Source organism: Echinops telfairi, unplaced genomic scaffold (assembly GCF_000313985.2).
Source record: "Echinops telfairi isolate 266 unplaced genomic scaffold, ASM31398v2 ScPeMD7_2573;HRSCAF=3158, whole genome shotgun sequence".
NCBI lineage: Eukaryota > Metazoa > Chordata > Mammalia > Afrosoricida > Tenrecidae > Echinops > Echinops telfairi.
The window spans coordinates 5,354,391-5,376,842 of NW_022106471.1; the positions used below are offsets into that span (position 1 = coordinate 5,354,391).

At 46.9% G+C, this 22,452-nt stretch overlaps 1 protein-coding gene across 2 annotated transcripts in view; it reads right to left on the reverse strand.

The window, feature by feature from the left end:
* The window catches only part of MEIS1 (Meis homeobox 1), a 154,000-nt gene extending 132,303 nt beyond the window's left edge, over positions 1 to 21,697 (reverse strand). For both annotated transcript variants that reach the window (XM_004710169.2, XM_004710170.2), the window contains exons 1-6: positions 20,990 to 21,697; positions 18,776 to 19,002; positions 16,745 to 16,886; positions 16,150 to 16,200; positions 15,337 to 15,387; positions 13,761 to 13,907 (exon numbers count right to left, since the gene is read on the reverse strand). In XM_004710169.2, the coding sequence (XP_004710226.1) occupies positions 13,761 to 13,907; positions 15,337 to 15,387; positions 16,150 to 16,200; positions 16,745 to 16,886; positions 18,776 to 19,002; positions 20,990 to 21,001 (630 nt within the window). In that variant the 5' untranslated portion in view covers positions 21,002 to 21,697. The remainder of the gene's footprint in view (positions 1 to 13,760; positions 13,908 to 15,336; positions 15,388 to 16,149; positions 16,201 to 16,744; positions 16,887 to 18,775; positions 19,003 to 20,989) is intronic.
* Positions 21,698 to 22,452: the final 755 nt, after the last annotated feature.

Sequence of the window (22,452 nt, forward strand, 5' to 3'; positions counted from 1 at the left end):
GCAAGTGTGCTGAATGTTCAACCTCTACTAATGTGTATGCAAGTGTACTGAATGCTCAACCTCTACTAATGTGCATGCAAGTGTGCTGAATGCTCAACCTCTACTAATGTGTATGCAAGTGTACTGAATGCTCAACCTCTACTAATGTGCATGCAAGTGTGCTGAATGTTCAACCTCTACTAATGTGCGTGCAAGTGTGCTGAATGTTCAACCTCTACTTATGTGTATGCAAGTGTACTGAATGTTCAACCTCTCCTCATGTGTGTGCAAGTATACTGAATGTTCAACCTCTCCTCATGTGTGTGCAAGTGTACTGAATGTTCAACCTCTCCTCATGTGTGTGCAAGTGTACTGAATGTTCAACCTCTCCTCATGTGTGTGCAAGTGTACTGAATGTTCAACCTCTACTTATGTGGGTGCAATTGTGTTGAATGTTCAGAGCAGTTTCTTGTGGAGAAAAAGCTCAAGAACAGAAGAGAAGAGGGCAAAGCCTGAGTGCACTAGGAGCTTCCATAAGACTGTTCTATGCTTAAACAACTTCATTTTCCCCTGCCGCTGCACGATGGCTGGCATGCTATGAACAAAAGCAAACGATGATGCTGAATGGTTTTAAAGACTCTGTGCACTTCTCCTGCATGACTTGTGAACGCTAGTTCATGGAGTTTTATGTTTGACCGGAACATAAATGTATACGCACACACATGTATATATCTATATCTGTCTCATCTATATCTGTATACAAGAAACACCAGACTCGCTGCCATTGAGTTAAGTTGGACTCTTAGCAAACCTACAGGACAGATAGAACTGCTCCGATGGGTTTCCAAGACTATACCTGTTGACAGGAGCTGCTGGTCCGTTCCGTTCGCTCTGTGGTTAGCAGCCCAACACAGAATTCACTATGCCACCAGGGCTCCCATATATATACATATAAATATATGTGTGTGGCCTAGTACACATATACACTTTTATAGACACTGATTTTAATATATATTGATTTTTATATATGCCATATATCTGTGTATATAATTCAAGTGGCACCACTACCTCTCTAAATATTCATACCCAAACACTTCAAACTGTATCCTTCAGTTATATGCTGAGAACCAGTTGCTGAAACTTAGCTTCTTTTCCATCATTTCTATTTAGATGAGGGGGAGGAATCTGTGAATTACATTCCAGTGCATCTGGCCCTGTAAAATCCTTGTCATAAAAGTGCTTGCTTCCCAGTGTTTTCTTTTACATTTGTAACAGTTTTCAGTGCTCTTGGTTCTGCAAACAAATTAAGATAAAATAAACTCCAAAGTGTCTTATATAAAGTGACCTCAAACCACACACTTGCTAGGCAACCATCCTCTCAAAGAGAACATCCAGTAGTTCCAGGAACACAGAAAAGATGGCATCCCAAGTACTCGCAGAGGAGAAGAGTTTGCAAGCGGTTGCATCTTAGCATGAAGCATTTGCACTCAGAAATCTGGGGGCAAGTCCTTAGCCCAAGGTCTGCACATAACTGTCATGTGCACTGTAACTGAAGAGGCAACTGCAGTAAGTCACTGGGCTATCTCCTCAAGACATCTGAGCATCTGCTTTGCGTTTACACTGCCGTGACATCAGAGTAATGGTGACTCCTCTGAATAAGGATTCAAATGATCGTTTCAGAAATGCTATGATTAGAAAATGCTCTGTCAAACGACATCCCTCCACTAACTAGTCCTCAGTCTTCCTTCCCAAAATCAAATCCATGTTTTTGAATATAAATCCGGAGCTAAAATATCATTTAATACAGCCAAACCAAACTCACAGCCGTAACATCAGTTCTGTCCCCACAGGGCAACTGCCCCCACCTTTGGGTTTCTGAGGTTGTAACTCTTTATGGAAACGGAAAGCCTCATCCTTCCCCTATACAGGGGCTGGTAGGTTTGAACTGCTGACCTTGTGGATAGCAGCCCAACATTTGTAAGCCACTATTCCACCTTATCATTTAATACAGATCTTGTTTATGAACATGCATTCTTTTTAAAAATCATTTTATTGGGGCTCATACAACTCTTATCACAATCCATACATACGTCAATTGTGTAAAGCACACGTATACATTCATTGCCTTCATCATTCTCAAAACACTCGCTTTCCACTTGGGCTCCTGGAATCAGCTCCTTAATTTTCTTTCTTTTTTCCCCCTCCCTCCCCGCTCGCCCCTCCCTCACGAACCCTTGATAATTTATAAACCATTATTTTATCTTATTTTACACTGCCTAATGTCTACCTTCACCCACTGTCCTGTTGTCCATCCCCAGGGAGGAAGTTATATGTAGATCCTTGTAATCGGTCCTGCCTCTCTACCCCATCTTCCCTTCTCCCTCCCGGTATCACCACTCTCACCACTGGTCCTGAGGGGTTCATCTGTCCTGGATTCCCTGTGTTTCCATGAACATGCATTCTTGTTGAGTTCTTTCAGCTGCTCAATGAAACTAACCATATGTAATGAACATACTCACTTTATGGATGATAAAACTGGGGCTCAGAGAGGGGCGTGGCTGGCCCGTTCCTAGCAAAGTATAGATCGAAATCCAGAAGCACTCTGGCTCCACATTATGTATACTTCATTGGGCCATCCCCTGGCTCAAAGGGCGGAGCAAACCGTGAGAATTAGAACACTGAATCATTGTCCCACAAGTGCAGTTGGAATTTTCTCTTTCCCAGCTCTAAGTTCTCAACTCAAGGGACCCATCCACGTCAAGTGGGAAAGAAAACACAATACGTCATCCACGACATCCAGTTTTAGTCCACGACTACCTGGTAATATTGTCGTTCGGATAACAGACTCCTAGAACCCTGCATATCAGCGCAGATTTCCACACACCATTCGCAAAGGGCGTTTCCTCTGAAGCCCATCCAGCTGTGTGCCTTTTCAATCCAGTTTCACGTGGAATGTGTCTGTTCCTCTTCAAGGAGCCCTGAGCCTTTCGGTTCTCTGGCAACGCTCAGTGTGGAGACAGGGAGAAGATCGTTCACCTTCCTGCATGATTTATCTTGGGTACAGTCATCAAAGAGGTCTCTCTCAAAATATCTGGACATTTCATTTGAGTTTCAAGACACTTAACAGAGACATCAGCCAAAGCCACGGTGAATTCCAGCCGCAGAACGGAGAGCTGTCCTGGGGACTCACTATTACAGAAACCCCAGTTAATCAGAAAGTCATTCTTCTGTCACACCTAGGGCTATCAGTTTAGGAGCCATTCAGACTCTGTAAGCAGTGATTGAGTATTTGGAATATTAGAAGTCTGCTCCGGAAGTGAAGGACGGCCCCATGATTGATTTGGTAATGTTTTATTCTCTTCTTTCTCCATTGGCATGTTTCTTACATGCCCTCATTACGTACGTATGAAATACTCAACCAGGTCAGAATTGGGTGGCAAGCAATGCTTTAGAGTGTTGCAACAGGAGACAGAAGAACAATGCCTCTAATTGAAATGGCAGGGCAATTTGGAAAATAAAATTGAGTTGCTGCAAATCCCAAATAAAAATATTTATGCCTGCTCAAATGCAGATTGTGACTGCCCTTGAATAACTGGTAGAATACCCAAACATCTGAAGAGCAGTAATAGACGCCCTAAGCACAGACGGAATGATGGCGGACGTGTTTCTATCCGTTCGTGCTAGAAACGGAAAGGCGAGGCCAGTCTGATCTCTCTCTCAGTGACATTGTCACTTACCATAACTTGTAAAATCGCCAAACGGAGGAAAACAATAGGCCAACCCCCCAAATCCACCACCAGCGTTAAAAATATCCTCGAAATTATTCCTCAGAGAATTTTAGAACATGGTTAGAGAAAGCATGCTGCAAGAAAAGAAGGGGCGAAATGATACCCCGAAATCCTATCCACCCCCAACCGTATTAATTTCACCAAGATCAATTCCAATATGTAAAACTCCTGATTCTTTATGGCAGAAGTTGAAGCCAACAAAACAAGTAATGGAACTGAAATGCAAATGGTAAACTATATTTGCATGAGGGCTGTAAAATACCGGCCCCCAATGACCCTGTCAGAGATGACCATCAGCGGTACACTAAGGGTCAGGTTTATTATCTATATAGGGTTAGGCCACTCTGGGCAGAGAAGCCACCTCTATCTCATAAAGATAAAGTCCATATGTCCTGTCCAGTTGTGGCGCTTTTCACGTAAATAATGTGTACAGTAAACTGTAAATGCATAAGACATTTATCCGGACTGTGCAAGAGTGAAGGGCAGGGTGGCTATTCAGGAAACTGTGTCTCCTCTGAATGGACGAATTCAAATAAAAGAAACGTTCAAATTCGTGTCCCCATGAAGTATTTAAAGTAAAAATGGCCTTGCCGTGGGGTTTCACAACCACTCCAGATCTGGTGGGAACGTTGGAGTCAACATTCCAAACTCGATCCCAGACACCCAATTTCATTCCACTGCTCTGATTGTTGCCTCGTCACTAATGAACGGATGATTGTTCGTTGTTAATTTTAATGTGCTCTCTACAGGGTTGGCTTTTAGATCAATAAATAGCTAGATTTAAAATGATATAGCTATCTCAGTGGGTTTGTTGTGGTGGTGGTTGTTTTGTTTTCAGGAGGATAACTTTAAAATTGCAGCCTGTAGAAAAGGAGGCAGACTTTTTGTAGTTGCTGCCCTAAGAGCTTTGCACTGTGAAGACTGCAGTCCCCCAGACGCTAGTAAAAAAAAGCACCTCCCTTTCAAAGTCCCAGAGACACACAACCCCCGCCTCATCCAAATATAGAGTCAGCATGCCTCAGATCCTATATGGCACATTTAGTTTTAAATTAAAGTTCCACATTGCCATGGAATTGCCTCTGAATAGCAGAAAACACCTATACATCCCCATTATTTATGGCCTGTCCCTCAAAATCAGTAAGTCTTCGAAAGCACACCCAAATAGTTAGAGAGACATTAAGAGGGTTTTTTGGTGTTTTTTTTTGTCAAAGAAATTCTTATCACCCAGCTTCTACTATTTTTAAGAGAAGAGGGACAGAAGTGTTACAAATTGGGATGGGGTGAGCCAACTCTGAGTTTACATCTGATTCCTCCCTGTGATGCCTATGCTGGTTTCCTTACAAAAATCGTTTTCCAGAGTTCCCTCGTAATAATCATAAGTACCCTCCACCTCAAAGAGTTTCTATGGGGCATAATGCGAATGCAAATTCAGAATAAAATGCAAATTATGGAGATCAGGGACCAACTAAGGACCATCAGTTAAGAGCCCCATCGCTGAAAACAAACATTTAGGCCTTAAAAGGAAGACCATAGAGGGGCTGATATGAATCTTTATTCCAAGCGTCCACAGCTCTAGGGAAAGCAGACAGGAATCACAGTTGCCAGTTTCCCCCCTCATTGTGAGTCACAGGGTGGGAATATCTGGGACTCTGGTCTCAATTCATTCCGGCTCCAAAGGGAGTAAGATTGTTTTCATCTTCTCAGTAAAACAAACCCACAGGCGAACCAAAGTCCGCAAGGAACGTGGAGAGTGGGATGAGCTCTTCCAACCCGTCTCGGTTGGAATCTCAGGCAGGAGAAGGTTACCAAACAGTAGAAGAGACGTGATCAGAGAAAACTACAGCCCTGCCCTCCGAAATTGCCATCAGCAACAGAGATATGTACAGCTAAGCAGCAGGAACCACATACCACGTTTTAAAGAGGAAGGACACATATAGAAATGGGAATTTCTCGGTCGTGACAACTAATTCCAAGTTAGCTTATGATGCCAGGGAAGGAAACCAACGTCACTCAATATTAGTTACTTATTTATTCCTGTCTCTTAAATAGATGTCGTGGTGATGCAGTGGTTAAAACCTATGGCTACTAACGGAAAGGTCAACGGTTCGAAGCCACCGGCATAGATGGGATGGTAAGCTTCCATAAAGACTAAGGTTTGGAAACCCTATAGGGGGCACTTAGAGGAAGCCCGGAGTCAACCCCAACGAAGTCGTTAAACTCACAGAAAGTTTTGGCCATTTAAAAAGTATCCCTGGGTAAATTTTTTAGTAGTAGAAGCTTCCATTCCCCGGCAAAGTATGATTTCATTTAAATTTTTAAAGACTCATAACTTTGCACACTCAAGGTGTTTTACTCCATCAGCATAAATCCTATCAATTGTAAATGGAATCATGAAAAAGTAACAAGGGAAGAATTCATAGTAAAGCAGCTTTTTACCTGAGAATTAAAAAGTAAAATTTATTTTTACATCTCATTTATCCTCATATGCCGTCTTCAATGACACATATAACTCATGAAAAAGACACTGCCTGTTTACTTCATAGCTTCAAAGAGTTAACGACTGAGTGCTGACTTTTAACTTGTACTTGGTTCTGTATACCCCGATGCCAATAAACAACAGGTGTAAAAGTTAATAAACTTAGAAATAAACTTTTTTCCCACCAAAAACCAAACCGTTTATAGTGTGTTTTAGGAATTTTGAGTCAAGAATTCAAGAAATACAAAATCATTTAGAAAGATATGCACTCTTATATTTTCCTTTAACTAGGACATATTTTCGCGATTAAGAAATGCTATTTTGCACAAGAGTGTTCAGAGTCTCGTAAAGTGTTGCCAATTGCTTTAATTCTGTGCACTTGAATGCGTTAAACTGATTGAAATTGGATTCTAGTGACAAATGTTTAAAAGAATATATTCTTGCTTATTTCAAATGGGATCACTTTTGCCATTTATTAAAACACCAATGTTATAAGTTGGGGAATTCAGAATTGTCCATGGTAGGTATACTTCCTCGAGGAACTATTTAAGATTCCAAAACAGCACCCACCCCCACCCCAGTTCCTGCAATCCTGAAAGCACAGCATAGAAAGTTAAGGCTAAGGTGAAAATGTTCTTTTACCTTTCACATGACACGGACAAATGCAGGTTTAGTCACACAATCAGAACGGCAAAATATACAAACGTTCATTAAATCCCACAAGTCAGATTTTGGAACTACTATTAGAATTTCGGCCAGATGACCAGTATTGTGTGTATGATTGCATGTCGCCATTTTTCTTGGATCCACAGGCTGTCAAGAAATCAAATGCCACATTGCTTTGGGCGAATTGCAGCAAACACCCTCTCTCAAGTATTAAAAAGCACCAAGGTGTGCCTGGCCCAAGCATCAAAAGCCGAATGGTGGATGCAGAAGACATAAGATTGATGCCTTTCAATGATGGTATTGGTGACAAATATGGAAGGTTCGATGAACTGCCAGAACATGAGATGAGTCTGATTGGAAGAAGTACAGTCAGAAAGCTCCTTGGAAGGGAGATAGCCAGAATGCATCTTCTGCCCTTGGGACATGTTATCAGGACCAGGGCATCATGCTTGGTAAAGTAGAGGACCATTGAAAAGGAGGAAGGCCCTCAAGGAGATGGGGGGACAGTACTCAACGACGGCTTGAACATGCAATGGCTGCATAGACCCGGCAGCACGGGGCAGCGTTTTCTTCTGCTACACACAGGATCAGTATGAGTCAGAGGTGAGCCCGTAACGTAACAACAATAGCCACCTTTTATGTCCAGACAACTCCAGCTTTTTAAACAGGTACGTCCTGATGTTTCCTGCTGAGTAAGGACAGCAAGCCCGCTGTTTTCCTTGGAAATGTGAAAACTTAGGTCCGACAACCTGTACCACCCTCAGATAAACAGTGTCGTGTGCATTCTATTTTTATTCCTGTATTTGTAAAAGAAGACTTTCCCATAATTCTGATTTAATTTTTAAATATTGAACTGCTCTTTGGGCTTAGGGAGAGGCAGTAATTGTTTTTTGTTGGTTTCGATTGAAACATAAATTCAAGCGCAACATTGATACAAATATGACAGATATCATAATCCAAAAAAAGCCATGTAATGCTACAGTTGCAAGCATTTAAAACTGTGTAACAAAAATGACTGAGAATGGTATCAGTTTACTATCCTTCAACTATTGCCCTGACAGTGGCGTCAAATAATGTTGAATTATAGACCTTCTTACATGAAATCTTATTTCATGTTCCTTGTTTGATCCTTCCCCTGCTGGTCCCTATAGGAATTTGGCTGTATGCCTACTTTCTTTTAAAAGTTTCTGTATACATACTTGGGTTGTGTTAGATGATTAAATGATAATTTATTAAAACGTTACCATTACCCATTTGTTTGACATATTTATGTTGCATAAGAAAATACTGTTGTTGCGATGGAAAGCATATTATTATCAACACACACAAAAATACTTCATTTGAGTTCATGTTGACATTATTTTCGTGGATGCCAAGTGTCTGAACACTAAGGGGCTTCCAACACGTTTGGAAGGAAGCGGAATGAAAAGACAGTGGGCTTTTCCAGGAGCTTTTTTGAAGGGCCCTCATATGACTTGTTATGTACTCTCTAGAGTTTTTCCAACTCCAGCTCTGAGGACAGGAACATTGTTTCAGAAGAGTAGAACAGGTAACGACTGCTATCTGCCCATCTGCCTGGTCTTCAAAAACGCGATGTTTCTAAGCTGGGACGACTACCAATAGTCTTTGTTTTTTAAGACGATGGCATTTTACTGGATAACTTGCTTTCTGTCACCCAGTAACAGCTGTGTTTCAAATCTTTTTCGACTGTGACAAACATTGTAAAATTTAAACATACCAGTGTTGAAAACATCATGATGTAAAATTTGTTGATTTCCAAACTCGGGCAATTATAGCATGATATTTTGGTGTTTTCTTTTTTAAAGCATGGCCCACAGTTTAATCTCTGCCTGCCCCCCCCCTTTCTTTTCCTTCCCCTCTTCTGTACTGTTTAAGCGTCTCCATGTTTTCTAATGAAAATCTCTACATTAGAACCAAGAACACAAACAAGCACCTCTATATCTCTGAATGGTGAGTAATGGAGCTATTTCTGCTGCGAGAGAGGCTGTGATTTGAGCCATCTATTGCCACAGAGCTAGTTAAATCACGGAACAATAGTCACTGCAAGGGGACTTGACTTTGCTCAAACTAGCTTTAGTACCATGGCTTTCCATTAAGCATGGGACTTGCACAGAGGATTCCAGAAAGAGAGAGGGAGGAATCACTTTTGTAGTATTCACATTTAGACTTTGAGACATTTCATAATGCATTTGCTCTCAACCTAGGGGCATAGACCTGAGCTTCTCTCCCCCACTACTGTTTTCCGCAATGTTTCTAAATGCCCTTATGAAAAATCAATACACTTCTGCGTTGAAGTTCAGACATAAATGCACTCTAAGAGCCAATTATCAAGCAACAATAAAAACACACCTGGTAAACAACTAAGTTTTCGCTCAGAGGGTACTAAGCAATAAAGAGCCTAGAATGCGCATCCCAATTAGCCAGCGTAGTGACAAGCAGTCAACACCTTAATAATTAATCATTACAGAAAACCTTGCCATAGTTTCTCTTTGACGTAGCTCAAAAAAGGAAAGAAGGCTAGACCACACGTCCCACAACAATCACAACTGAAGGCAGAGGATGCTAAGACCCCACTGGTTTCAGGACCTGTGGGGCTGAGAGGTTCCAGGATGAGGCAGAAGTGGGATCCCATCAGGCAGTAACAATTTAAATAATTCTATCAAATGTGAGCACTGAGAATAAACCACCTGACAACAGGACCATTGTCCGCTGCCCCCCCCCCCCACTGTTTGTGGCCCACTCTTATTGGATGATAATAAATGCCTTCTACTTCTAGTTCAGTAAATAGTCACTGGTCCCCTCATGTGCTTTGGGGTTTTTTTCAAGCAAAGGAGACCAGTCCATCAAGGACACTAGGTTGTTCCTTGCCCTCCCATTTTCTTCCCTTACTATCACACTTCCCCCTAAGGGAACGGTTCCATCTCCTTGGGCACACCCCAATAAAGGGAGGGAACCCTTCGGTCAAGTTCGAGTTCACTTTTGGAATTTTAACCCAAACTCTTAATTTAGAAACCACATTCCAAACTTGTAAAACAAAACCCTCGCTAGCAGGTTTCCCAGACCCATGTGGGACCCAAAGCGCCCTGGCCCCCGGCTGCCCTGGGTCTCTGCGGCCCACGGCTCAGCGCTCTCCAGCCTTGGCCGCCGAGCAGTCCCGGCGGCCGCCCTCCCCCCAGCCCCCCCAAAGCCCACCAGCACTTGGCATTTAACCTGCCTGGCGAGCACGCCTTTCGGGTTCCCTCTCTGCAAGCCATATTACTTCTCCCCAGACGTCAGAGACAAATCTGGATTAACATGCAGCAGAGCGCCAGCCTCAGCCCAGGAACTGTTAAATGCAGATTCAGCCGAAGACCCCCCGGAGAGCGACTGTGACTGAAAAACTCAACTCCAAAGGGACCTCTTCTCTGGCTCCCAGGGAGAATCAGGGCTCCCGCACTGGTGACCGCACACTGCTGGCTGTCCGGGAGGTGGCCTTGGGGGTCCGGGTGGACTGCCCTCCTTCTCCTGATCTATTCAGGGAGTGGAAAACGCATGACTTCAAGGAGCAATAGACAACCTTGGGAGGCTTCATTCCCCACGCGAAGCGCCTTCCGACGTCTCCTGCTGAATCTGCACAGGGCGACTGGCGCATGCCCCTCCTGGCATCCCTCACTCCGTCCTGCGCCCCCAAACGCGAGTCCCTTTCCATGGCCCACTAAGCTCAACACTAGACTCGACGCCTCTCACCACGGACCACTCACTCCGTCCGGCCCGCAGTCCAGCCCCGGTCCCACCCCGGGGCCGGGAAGTCTCCGCGCCCCCGCGCCCCCAGCCCCGCGGGGCCAGCAGCCGAGCGCGGAGCGCGGCCGTCGGGAGAGGGCGCCCGGGAGGCTTGCGCCGTCGGGACGGTTCGCAGGCCCCGGGACTTCTAGGCGGCCTCCAGGACGCTGGGGGACGGCGGGGGTGGAGAGACGGGATTATGGTTACCATTGGCATTTTAATCTGATAAAAAGCTCCCGGAGCCAACAACACGACCAGGCCACGTGGATTTCTTCCGAATTAGGGCCTCCGCGAAACCCACTCGTATGTATCAATCAGTTCATCCTTCCGGGGCCCGGCGCGGGCGGCAGCCTTCACGCCGCCCACGCACAACCCAGAAAGGAAAATAAAGCGTGCCACTTGCAGACCCCAGAGGCACAGGGGTTCATGAGCTAACCAGCCCCCTGCGCTCCCGCCACACCTGGAGCGGTCCAACCCCAGAGCCCACTTTCTGTCCAGGCTCCAACTGGCCGGCCCCTTCGGCAGACAGGTGGAGAGTCTGTCCTTTTGGGACCTGGCTCTCGGGTCGTTGCACCCGGGGTCAAGCGTCCCCAGGGGCCAGAGTGCCGACTTCAGTTGCGAGAACTGGAGCCTTCGGGGAGGCCCTGCAGGACCTCATCCTTCGCGCTCCCCACCTTCCCAGGTCAAGAGAGCCCACCCCGCGGCAGAGAGCCAGCAGGATTTGCTGGCGCAGACCCGCGTGCGCCCCCCACGCTGCTTCCCCTTCTCCAAAAAGAGCCTATGCCTACTTGCTCCTGGCTCCTAGGACCCAGACCCTCAAAAGGAAGAAAGATCCTTGGCTGTGTTGTTCACTTACAATTGAGACCTGAGTAAGGGTCACGCGAGTGCGCCCACGGGCAGAGATGGACAGCGCCAGAGCTCTGAGCTCCTCTTAAGGGGTGGGGTGGGGGGCGAGGAGGACGCCCCCAAAGGCTTTTCAGGTTATAGGTAGGGGAGGAAAAGAAAATGAGCATGTTAACCCAATACAATTGGATATCTTTGGATATCTCATATTAAGGTAATTGGGTAACAAAAGTTTACGCAAGGAGTATGGGGCGAACTCAATGATGTGATACCAATTTTGGATCCTCTCCCCAACCCCGCCAAAAAAGTAACCCCATAACTTTGGTCCTTTATCTTTGACTTTAATAAAATAATGATTTGTTGAGAAAATGGGGTATAAATCTTCATTTTGGAGGCAATTAAAGTGTTGATTTCATTGGTGCCCCTAAGCGATTCTTGTAATTTGCTCAAATAGCTTTATGTACCCAGCACTCCCGAGCTTTTAGAATCCCATTTTCTAGTTAGGCTTGTTGGATAACAATTTTTACTCAACAGCAGCGGAATCTGCATTTAACCGCTCCCGGGCCGGATCGGGCGGGCTGAACCCCTCGGGAGGCCCGGCAGCCAGCGGGCTGGGCCTGAGCCGGAGCCGGGCGGCCGCTTCGCCAACCCTGCCGGCCAGCGGCGGGACAGCCCAAGCTCCTTGCTCCGGGTGCTGGTCTACACTCCTAAGAAGTTTACAACTCGCCCCCCAAGGCAGCAGACCCAGAATGCTGGCGCTGTTCAAGCTGAGCCCTGCCTGGCCCTACTCATTTCGTGTCAAGGAGAAATTAAGCCTCGGTGGTAGGGTGTCCCAGAGACGGCCAACCTGGGGTTTCGATTTTTATCTTAAGGGGCTAATGCTGAGAGAAAACTTTAGAATGACACCAAGACCGAGGTGCTGGGCACCCCAGCAAGGACCCCGGAAGACAGTCGCTGGCCAGCCCGGTTTAGAGCAGATCTTGCAAAGCTAAACTCTGCTGGCCCGGCTGGTTTATGGCTTAACAAAGGCAGGCTGGGTCTCTCCCTCAAGAAGGGATTCACGTGCCAAGTCAGAGAAACGACTCTGGGCCTTCGCGTCTCTCTGGGGGCCGGGCAGGCAGGTCACCCACACCTGCCCAAGTGCGGCAACAATTCGAAGTCGAGCTAACTGGCCCTGGCCCTTTCAGCTCACCCACTCCTCGCGTTTTCACCTCCGTTGCCTTTCGGCAACTCCTTTGGACCAAGCCTAAAACTCCGTGACAAGAGAGATAAACAGGGGGAGGGAGGGGGGGAGGGGAGAACCGCCCCCACCCCTGCAACTTCAAATCAAAATCTTCCCATCGGAGCAGCACTTCCGAAGCCCGGCCTGGAGGGAGCCCGGGAGAGGAGAGGGCTCTAGAACCAGCAGGAAGAGCCCAGGCAGCCTGGAGCCCCCACCTCCTCCCCCAGGCAGCCGCGGGGGCGCCCTGACGCTGACACTTCCCAAAGCTGCCAACCCAGCGGGCCCGGAGCATGTACCAGCTGGAGGATGAATGCAAAGGAGGAGGAGAAAAGTCCGTATTTATCTGTTTTTATAACCTCGGCCTGGTCTTATTTTTTCTATTAAGTACAATAAAATGGGCGAGCTTGCAGCGTGCACTGCACAAAGCAATGTTCAGTGAGGTCTAGAAGCGTTCGGCCGAGGAAAACTGACAAGACAGGCTAATGAACCGTACAGACAGGGAGAAAATAGCCAGCATTTGCTAGATTTCAAACCTTCGCTGTCTCTCTTAGACCACCTATCTTGGATTTATTCCTAATAAAATAAGAAATAACCAGACCCTACACTTTTCTTTTCTTCGAAATAGAAGGGGGGTTGGAATGCTCCCCGAACAAAGCCCTGCAATCAGAGGCAGTCACTGGCAGTTAGCACTCTCATTATCATGGAGGGTAAATAAAATAAAGACAAAAATTAAAAGCGACAAGAAACAGGTCAAGTTTGCAGGCAAGGCTTTTACAAGCCCATCTCTACAGGTCGAATCCCGGAGCCAGTCTTAATGAAGCAATAATAGCCACATTATTCAAAAATGTTCATTTCGATGGAAATGTATCTAAAAGGGACTTAATCATATGCAAATAATAAAAGGAGGTGGTAGTAACCTAGCAAGCAATACGCATACGAATGCCCCCCCTCACCTTCAACATCCCTCCCCCCCCCCCAGAGATATTAAGGATCGAAAAGCGCATACCTGGTCGGTTAGATTTGCTGATCTCGTTATGTCTTCACTGTCTGATTTTGAGCCTCCTTCTCTATCGTCTATCACCAAATCGATAGGCATTTTCCCTTTCAAACAGCTAATATACCGGTGGCAGAAATTGTCACATAATTCGTGTACCTACATGATGACAGAAATTTTAAAAAAGAAAATATAATCAGGAGTGCATACATGACATTGACAAGTACAACCCACCCCCTTGTGAGATGCAAACTTCCAAATAGGGGAAACACAGGGCAATTGTCCTCTAGAGACCCCCAGACGCATCCAGAATTAGGAATAACTTTCTTTTCTTGCAAAATAGAGATATCCCAGAAAATTGACAGTGACAAGATGATTCACAGGCTACAACATATTCAACACCCGTGTTAAATTCATCTGCTCCTGGGGCTGTGGCCATTAGAGAGGTGACCTGCGTGGGTGACATTTAAGGTAAACTATTTAATTTCATCCAGTTACTTTATCATAAATCCTTTTCCAAAGTGTCTAAAGAAAAAAGGTGAATATAGACATATGTATGTATAGATAATCATGCTTACATATCCCAAGGACCCATAATGTAGTGTGGCACATGCTTGGTACCTCAAGTCCCAGTAACATTCAGAACTAAGGTTTCTCTCCATAAGGAGCATATATTGGGGAGCGGGGGGAGAAGAAAATCAAATTGCCAGTACGTGGGATATGAAAAAGCCTACAGCCAGAACAACTTATCAAATTGATTTTTTGTTTTGTTTTGTTTTTCAAGGAAAAAGAAAACCTCCAAATGTTGAGGTGTGAGTGAAGAAGCCTCTTCCAGGCCCTGAGCATCACTGACTTGCAAAATTTCACAAGAAACCCCAGAGTCCTTGCAATTTAATGTTAGTTTGAATTGTAATGCATTAAGTTTTTATTGTGGAGATTTATAGAACAGCTACCAAAATCATGTTATCCCACACTCCTTTTTCTTGAGTATGAAGGTGGGGTGTGTGAGAGACTCACAGATACAAGAAATTGACACAACTATCAACTCTGCTTTGTCTCTGTGAGAACATTTAATGTGCGCCCCTCCCTCCACACACACCACCACCTCCTTGAGACTCCCTGCCTGCTCCTCCCTGGCCCCTGGGCCTCTCCTGTGTGCCTGACCTGCCATTGCTCTCAGACTGTCTTCCAGAAACTCACTAAACTAAACAAAACTTTGTTCCCCCTCAGAGGTAGCAAGGAAAAGGAGGGGACCAAGGGCCCAGAGGTATAATTTGGGAAGCAAATTCGCAACAACATTCAACACTTCAACTGGGATGCGTAGAATGCCAACAATTTAGCCAAAGCCAGCAAGGTATTAAGAATGAACACAAGGCCAGGGCGTTTGTGATCCTGGGTTTAGTGGCTGAAATTGTAATTAAACTGCAAAGAGAAATGGACGCTAAGATTGGCCTTGACACTAATTACCAGAAAGGAAGACATTTATGCAAATGTCCTAGAAGCCTGAACTTCAGTCATTCTGAACCCTCCCTGGTGTGTGTTTGGGGGGTGATGGTGAAGCCATGGGAAAAGAGGGTAGAGGAATTACCTTCTCTAATTCCAACAGATGAAACCTTAATACTTGTATGGCTTGAATCATCTGCAAAGATACAAAAAGAATGAGGGTCCATTCCTGGTTTTGTAGACTATTGACTGTCTCTGCTCTACCATCTCCAACCCCCTCCCCCCGGTAAACAGAGTTATTTTGATTTATGGCAATAACACTAAAACTTAATAGCAGCGACTGGGTACCATCTAGAGGTTTATATTTCTTAAGGAGAAAAAAATGACGAAAACAACAACAAAGCGTCTAAGTGGGGACCATAAACACCCTCCTCCCCCACGGCTCCGCTCTCTCCACCCCATCCCTCCCCCTCTTCAAGGGCTGCTTCTCTGGGCTGGAGTTTCCCTCGCAAGGAGGGGACCCTAGAGATGCCAAAGCGCCCCCACATTGTGGCTTCTCACAGGAAAACTTCCTGCCGCTCTCCGCACACCTTTCGGGCACATTGAGTAGTTCAGGGCCGCTGCCCTGATGACGCGACTCTGAGGGTTAGGGAGTTGCACATCTTAAGCACACAAGCTGACAGGCCCAGAGATATATCCCCCCGGCTGCGTTGAGCTGCGCAGCCCGGCTGTCACAAAAACAAAAGCTCGCGTTTCCCGTGCCGGCCCCTCTCGGGATGAATGGATTTCCCGGGGACCTGGTCCCAGAGCACTTGTCCGTGGACAGAAACACTTGCAAGCCAGTTTGCGGCTACCGGAAGACCTGTCTAGGAACCTCAGGTCTTTCAAAATAAAGCTGGGGTGCTGGGTGGAGAAATGGTGTGTGTGGGGTGGGGGAGGATAAGGGGTCCGCTCTTACCAAGTTATCCAGTTCTGGATTAGAAGAAAATAGAGGTTTTTCTGCGCGAATCTAAATACAGATGAGCAGAGGGCAGGGGGAGAGGGAGAGAGAGGGGGAAAAAATAAAGACAATGTGAATCCGGGCCGCCTGTTCCAGTTTCTCGTCACCCTACGCTGTCCTGGGCAGTATGGAACCGGGGGCGGGAGCTTGTCCCGCGCAGAAACACTTCCATGTGATTCAAATAAACCGAAAACGCCCCAGAACCCCTGGCTGACTTCTGGTAGCGAGGATGATTCTCCCGGAGGCCGAGCGGCTGGCCTAAGGCAAAGCAGCCACCAGGCCGGGTGTTGGCGATTTTGTTTGCTAGGAGCTTTCTGCGTTAGGTGAGGGTGCGTGAGCGGCGGTGAACGCGGTTGTTTTCGAAACCAGCAAACACCCTCCTCCGGAAGCCGTGTCTCCGGGTTGGGGGACAGAGTTTTGACTCAGAGGGGACTCTTGGTGAGCCAGACACTTTGGCAAATGTATTGATGGGGGGGGGGGCAGCTCTATTATTCTTTCCTTTTTCCCCCCTTTTGGTTTCTTTAATATATATATATGTATATATTTTGCTGACCTGTTTGGCGAACACAGCTATATCTTCATTGAATGACTCTGAAGAGCAGACGTCCCCGCCCGCCACCCCGGGCTCGCGGGGGGTACAAGTAGCTAATTCACATTTCTCAAAAATCAGTGCTAAGAGAGGGAAGAGGGGGTGTCTGCAAAAAAAAAAAAATACAAAGCACAAAAACAACGCAATGGTTAGTCCCCAGTCCGAGAAAAAGGCGCCCAAGGAAGCAGCCGCGGAGCTCCAGGCAGGGACCCCCACCCTGAATTAACCTCGACTTGTTCCTTCGCCCTTCCGCCCGCCCGCCCGGCTGCTCCCCTCGCCTACGGCCCAGGGCCCTGCAGTCTGAGGCCCAGAGCTCTGGACCGTATCTGAGGATCGGTTCAGCATTTCTGGCCGGAGAAATTGGTAACATTTGCTAAGCATAAAACCCCAAGCGGTTCCAGCAGCCATTTTGAATTAAGTTTCCCACCCCCTACACGACCCCGTCCCTGGGCTCCACAACCAGGGCCCGGTGGAGAGAAAGGGAGCGAGAGGCAAGGGCTTGGCAAAGCTGGTTGAGTAGATAACTGGGAGGCGGGCGGCCGCGGGAGGCCAGAGGGCCCGGGATCCCAGGGGCAGGCGCTCAGCTAACTTAGAAAGAGGTCTTCTGAAACTGTGGGGCTGACTGTCAGGGACCTGCACCTACGGATTTTGACCCCAAGACCCTCGGGGAGTAGGAAGGGCCCACCCTTAGGTTCCTTGCACACTTTCGTGCCTTCACCGGTGGCCCCACGGCCCCCCAAAGAAAGTTGCTTCCTAGGTTCCAGCGGTGACGCCTTTCATTTTGTCTGTGCGGAGTGGCAAACAGCTGGTATTGCGAGGGGCCTAGATGTGGCTTATCTCCGCTCATAAAAGAAAAGAGGGGGGTAGGGGAGGCGGGAAAGCTTCTTCCAACGTTCAAGGAGGTGTCTCAAGCCTTTTATTAGCTCTTACAGCCCAGCTGGGCATTTTACAGTTGGGTCCTCTCCAAAGCTCCCCCAAACGTGCTGTCCCGGAGCCTAAACCAGTTGCAGTTCACGATGCAGAGAGGAAGCTAAGAAGCCTCTTCACAAGGGATCAGGAAATAAAGCAGGTTGCGATTTTCCGCTGGGGAAGGCCGGTGTGAGGTCCTTTGACCCAGGAAGATATTTAAATATTTCTTTAAAATTAGAAATAAAAGTTGCTACCAAGTTAAAAAAGAAAAAAAAAAGCGAAGAACCTCCTCAAATTCATCAGCACACAGTAGGCACATGGCTTTCAAAAGATTTTGCTAGTGGGGAGAGCGGTCAGGATCTGATCTAACGTCTTGGGAGAACCCTGTGTAAGGAGCCGCTGGAAAACAGCCTGGCTGGAGGGCAACCCCCTGCTCCACTTCTATCTCAATCTTGTAGGTTTTGCCTTTAAACACAAAGTGCACAGAAACGCCTGGAAGTTCCTTAATATCTGTACAATTTCCGAGCGAGCTTCTCTCCTTGAAGCCAGTGATCAAACTCCCTAAATGCAAAACATGTTCCCCCTTGTCTGACCTGCAACTGTCCTCTCCGGCTTGTATTGTGCTGTGCTAGAGCCAGCATGCGGTTGCTGAGTAAACTTAGCAAGTCAGAACAATCAGTGGCTTAAAAGATTTTCCCTAAACTAAAACTTTAGAGCTCACACAAAGGCGCCTACATTTAGAAACCCCTAAAGCTCTCCCAACCGAGACCAGCCAGTAGACTCCAACTGGCTCAACTCTCGGCCCTATGTCTGAGAGCGGCCCAGGGACTCAGGGAACTTCTCCTGCGTGGGAACCCTCCTTATTCCTACCCGGTGGCCGCAGAGCCAGGCGCTGGGCCACCAAGGAGGGTGTGTGTGGCCATACGGGCTAGCTGACTGCCTCCCCAACTTTCCATGCAACGCCAATGTAAAGTCCCCAATGTGTACCTCCATCCGGAGAACTCCGACATTCCTCTTAGGATCAGCACAGGGAATCAAGGGCAGCATCACATCTCAACTACTTAACCTGCCGCTCATGGTACGTACCCATAAATGGCATCTTTATCTCTCTTTAAAGCGTCATTGACGGAGGAAGCCATGCTGGGGGCCATGGCGTTGGTGTGAGCTGTGTGCGGGTACTGATGCGAGTGCAGAGGAGGCCCGTGGTTCAGGTGGTGGACCGGCTGCATGGTCCTGGCAGCGTGCGGGTCCCCATACATCGTGGAGGGGATGCCTACGCCATCCATGCCCCCGTAATGGGGCAGGTCGTCGTACTGCATGACAACAAGGAGATAAACAAGGTTCAGAAGGCCAGGCAGGCAAAAGGGGGGAACCCACAGCAGGCTCAGGGTTTATAGAATGTCAGTCCAGCTGGGTCCTTTTCACCCGGAAAAGGGTGGCCTTGCCTCTCTTACGTTGAGAGATTTCTTATTGAAAAAGAAAAGAAAAAGAAAAAAGAAAAAGGAAAGAAATCCTTAGAGTACAAATTCCAGGATTCTCCCTGAGTAAGACTGACGGAGATGGTCTTGCCCTAACTTGTGTCCCTATCAACTCCGTTCAGAAATTCAGGATCCTTTGGCAAGGAAGGAAGGAAGGAAGGAAGAAAGAAAGAAAGAAAGAAAGAAGAGAAGGGAAGAAAAGGACGGTTTCTCCCAGAGGGCGGAAGGTAAAACGTGCAAGGCTCCAGAGGAGGAAATTCAAAATCACAATAATAAAACATGCCAGGGCAGTGCAGCAAACCTGCCTCATCCCACAGTCCCTTCACAACAGGGGGAATTATTACAAAAAAAAATGTTATGGTGGGAACAGCTACGCCAAGCACGTGAATTCATACAGGCTTTGCATTCCCCCCCCACCCTGGGCCAGCGGCCCGGCTAGGCAGACCCGCAAAGATGCTGCATTTCCTATGCTTTCCAAGACAAACTCTGCTAAATGATACAAAACTCACTGCCCCCTTCTAAGTGAAACTCAGGAGAAGCTGGCCTTTACTGCATATCAGAGCTGAATTTTCAGATTGGTGAATTTGCCTCCAAAGTGCAAGTAAAACCTACAGTTGAAGTGGTTTAGGATTCTCTTTCCCACTCATCCATATGAACTTTCTCCCTAGACTAGAAGTCAATGAGGCAAAGGCTCCTAAGCAGGCTTCAAGCAAATTCAAAGCAAACACTCATGCCAACCCCTGTCTCCCTATTCCAGAAGAAGAAGAAAAAAAACCCACACAACCAAAAACCTATTTTCCCATTGATTGTCAATTTCTGTGCGAAGTTTGGCTATTTAGAATTTCTAATGGCTTCATTCCAGGCAAAGCTTTTTCCCAAGATTTGGAGGTGCTGAGAGTGAAATGATTTTCAAAGAAAAGAGGAATTGCCACTTTCATCTCCTTAAAGCCAGAGGTGTGAAAGGAGTTTGGAAGAACGCTGACATTTGCCTGAACCAAAGGGGTAAAGAAAAATGTGTCAGCCTAGTAACTTTCTTTTGCAAACAGGGCTTTGAGGGCCAGGACCCAAATTATGCAAGGGAGGCTTTTTGTGGACCTCTTTTCTTTTAAGAAACTACCTCAGTTGGGTTGTCATTGTCTCACTTTACTCTCACTACATTTCCATTCAAATAGGAATATTGGGGAAATTAGTATTGCAGTTTTCAAGCTAGTAGCTGTGTGCTTAGTATCCAATTAGTACAAGACTTAGCTAAGAGAAACTTTCAAACGACTACCTTGTATTTAAAAAACTATGCAGATTAAAATGACGCTTAAAAGATGATTATTTTCACGACTCAAATTCGGCTGAATTGTGACAAAGTTATTTGCTTTGAAAAGTTCTGTTTCTAGTGAAATAGCAAAGACAAGTAGAGTCAATAACCTATCTGAAGTTTCCGGTTGCTTATTTTAATTTTAAAACAGCTTCAAACTGATCTCTGAACACTCAAATGATAGCATTAAGTATCTAGTAGTTTGATTTTTGTGTGGTTGATTATTCTTAACAGCTGATTTCTCCAGCTTGAATTTTTGTTTATAAAGCTACTGGCTAGGCATCTATAGAAAACTTGACTACTTGAATTAACAATCACATATAACATACATAAAGTCTACAAATGCATTGAATAAATCCCCTCACGTTAGGCCACGGCTTTAGGAAACTCATTCAAAGAGAAAGAGAGAAAGAGAAGAAGAAGGGGGGAAAAGAAACTTTTTAGCAGTGTCCTTCAGCTACGTTTCAATTGAAATCTCACATTTGAGCTTCACAATTGTTTTTTAATACGTACCCTTTGCGCCATCGGCCTCCCTGGCTCCCTTCCTACTTCAACTTCTAATATATCCTCTTTAAGGCCAGTGTGAAAAGAAACGAATACGCAAAGTCCCGGGAAAAAAAAAAAACGGCGAAAATTCTCTTAACGTCTCCAGCAACGTGAGCTACCGGTCCCAGATCTTCGGTCTAAGGAACCCGAAGCAAAGAACCCGAGTCACTGAGCATAAAAGCGCTCCGTTTCCAAGACAGCAGCGGGGGGAGGAAAAAAAAGAAAGAAAGAAAGAAAGAAAAGCAGGTCTTCTCTTCTCTCCCCAAAAATTCTGTTAAAAAAAAAAAAGCGCCCCTCAGACCCAACTACCAAATCTCATGGCTTTCTGCCACTCCGGCTGTCAATCACAGGCGAGGTTGTCAACGTGGGGAATGAATGATCATCCGCTCTGTCTTCTTCTGGTCAGAACACCTCAAATGTTAATATTCAAATGCACAAAGCCCTAGCGCTCGCTTTCTTTGAATCAGTCCTAATTCCTAATCAGTTTCTCTCTTCTCTCGCTCTCTCTTTCTCTCTCTCTCCCTCTTTGCAACTGCTGCACTGGAGGGAGATTAGAGGAGGAGGAGGGTTGAAAAAAATGTCTGTCTGAGTTTGTCTTAAAGGAGCCGCGATCGATGCAGCCCGCTTGCAGTCCCCGTGCGTGTGTAAAGTGTGTGTTGCACAGGCGGAGAGGTGGATTCCGACCGGAATGCTAGAACCCGGAAGTAGTGGTGGCCATAACAGGTCGCGTCTTACACAATGCATTGGGCTGCAGCAAGTAGGCTCCTCGGCAGGGGTGGGTGCGCGAAGCGAGCTCTGGCCACACTGGAGAGGCGGAGTGGCGCCCCATTACATCGCACGCCCAGGCACTAACACTCACACACCCAGGGCGCGCGCGCACGCACACACACACACACACACACACTCCCGCGGGGAGCAGCATCGGGCCCGTCCGCTTTTTTTTTTTTTTTGGCCCCAGATCCTTTTCTGCCCCCTACCCCTCCGGACTCGCCCCCAAGGCGACTCTGGAAATAAATTGAGAATAAACGCGGGGGCAGGCAGCTGGGAGAGTTGTTTTGTACCGGGCGTTCTTTACACAGGGCTCCGCGCGCAGACTGCACGACTGTCCTCGACATTCTTGGGGTCTGCCGGGATCTTTCGGGGGAGAGGGGGTTGCAGGCAAGCTGGATTCCCAGGACGAAGCCCCCCCACCCCCGCCGGGAAAAGTGAACCGGGGACCCAGGCAGTGGAGGGGGAGAAGCGGGAACCCAGGCTGGGAAAGGCTGCGTGGAGTCCGGAGAACACGGCGTGGACTCTGGCTTGCCGCAGACCCTTCTCGGGAGTTTCTGTTGGCGGACAGAGGGGATGCCGAGCCCCCGGAGGGGAAATGCTGGCCTTTGCTCACTTTGGGGCTGGGCGCCCGGGCGGCTCGGAGCCCCAGTCCGGGCGTC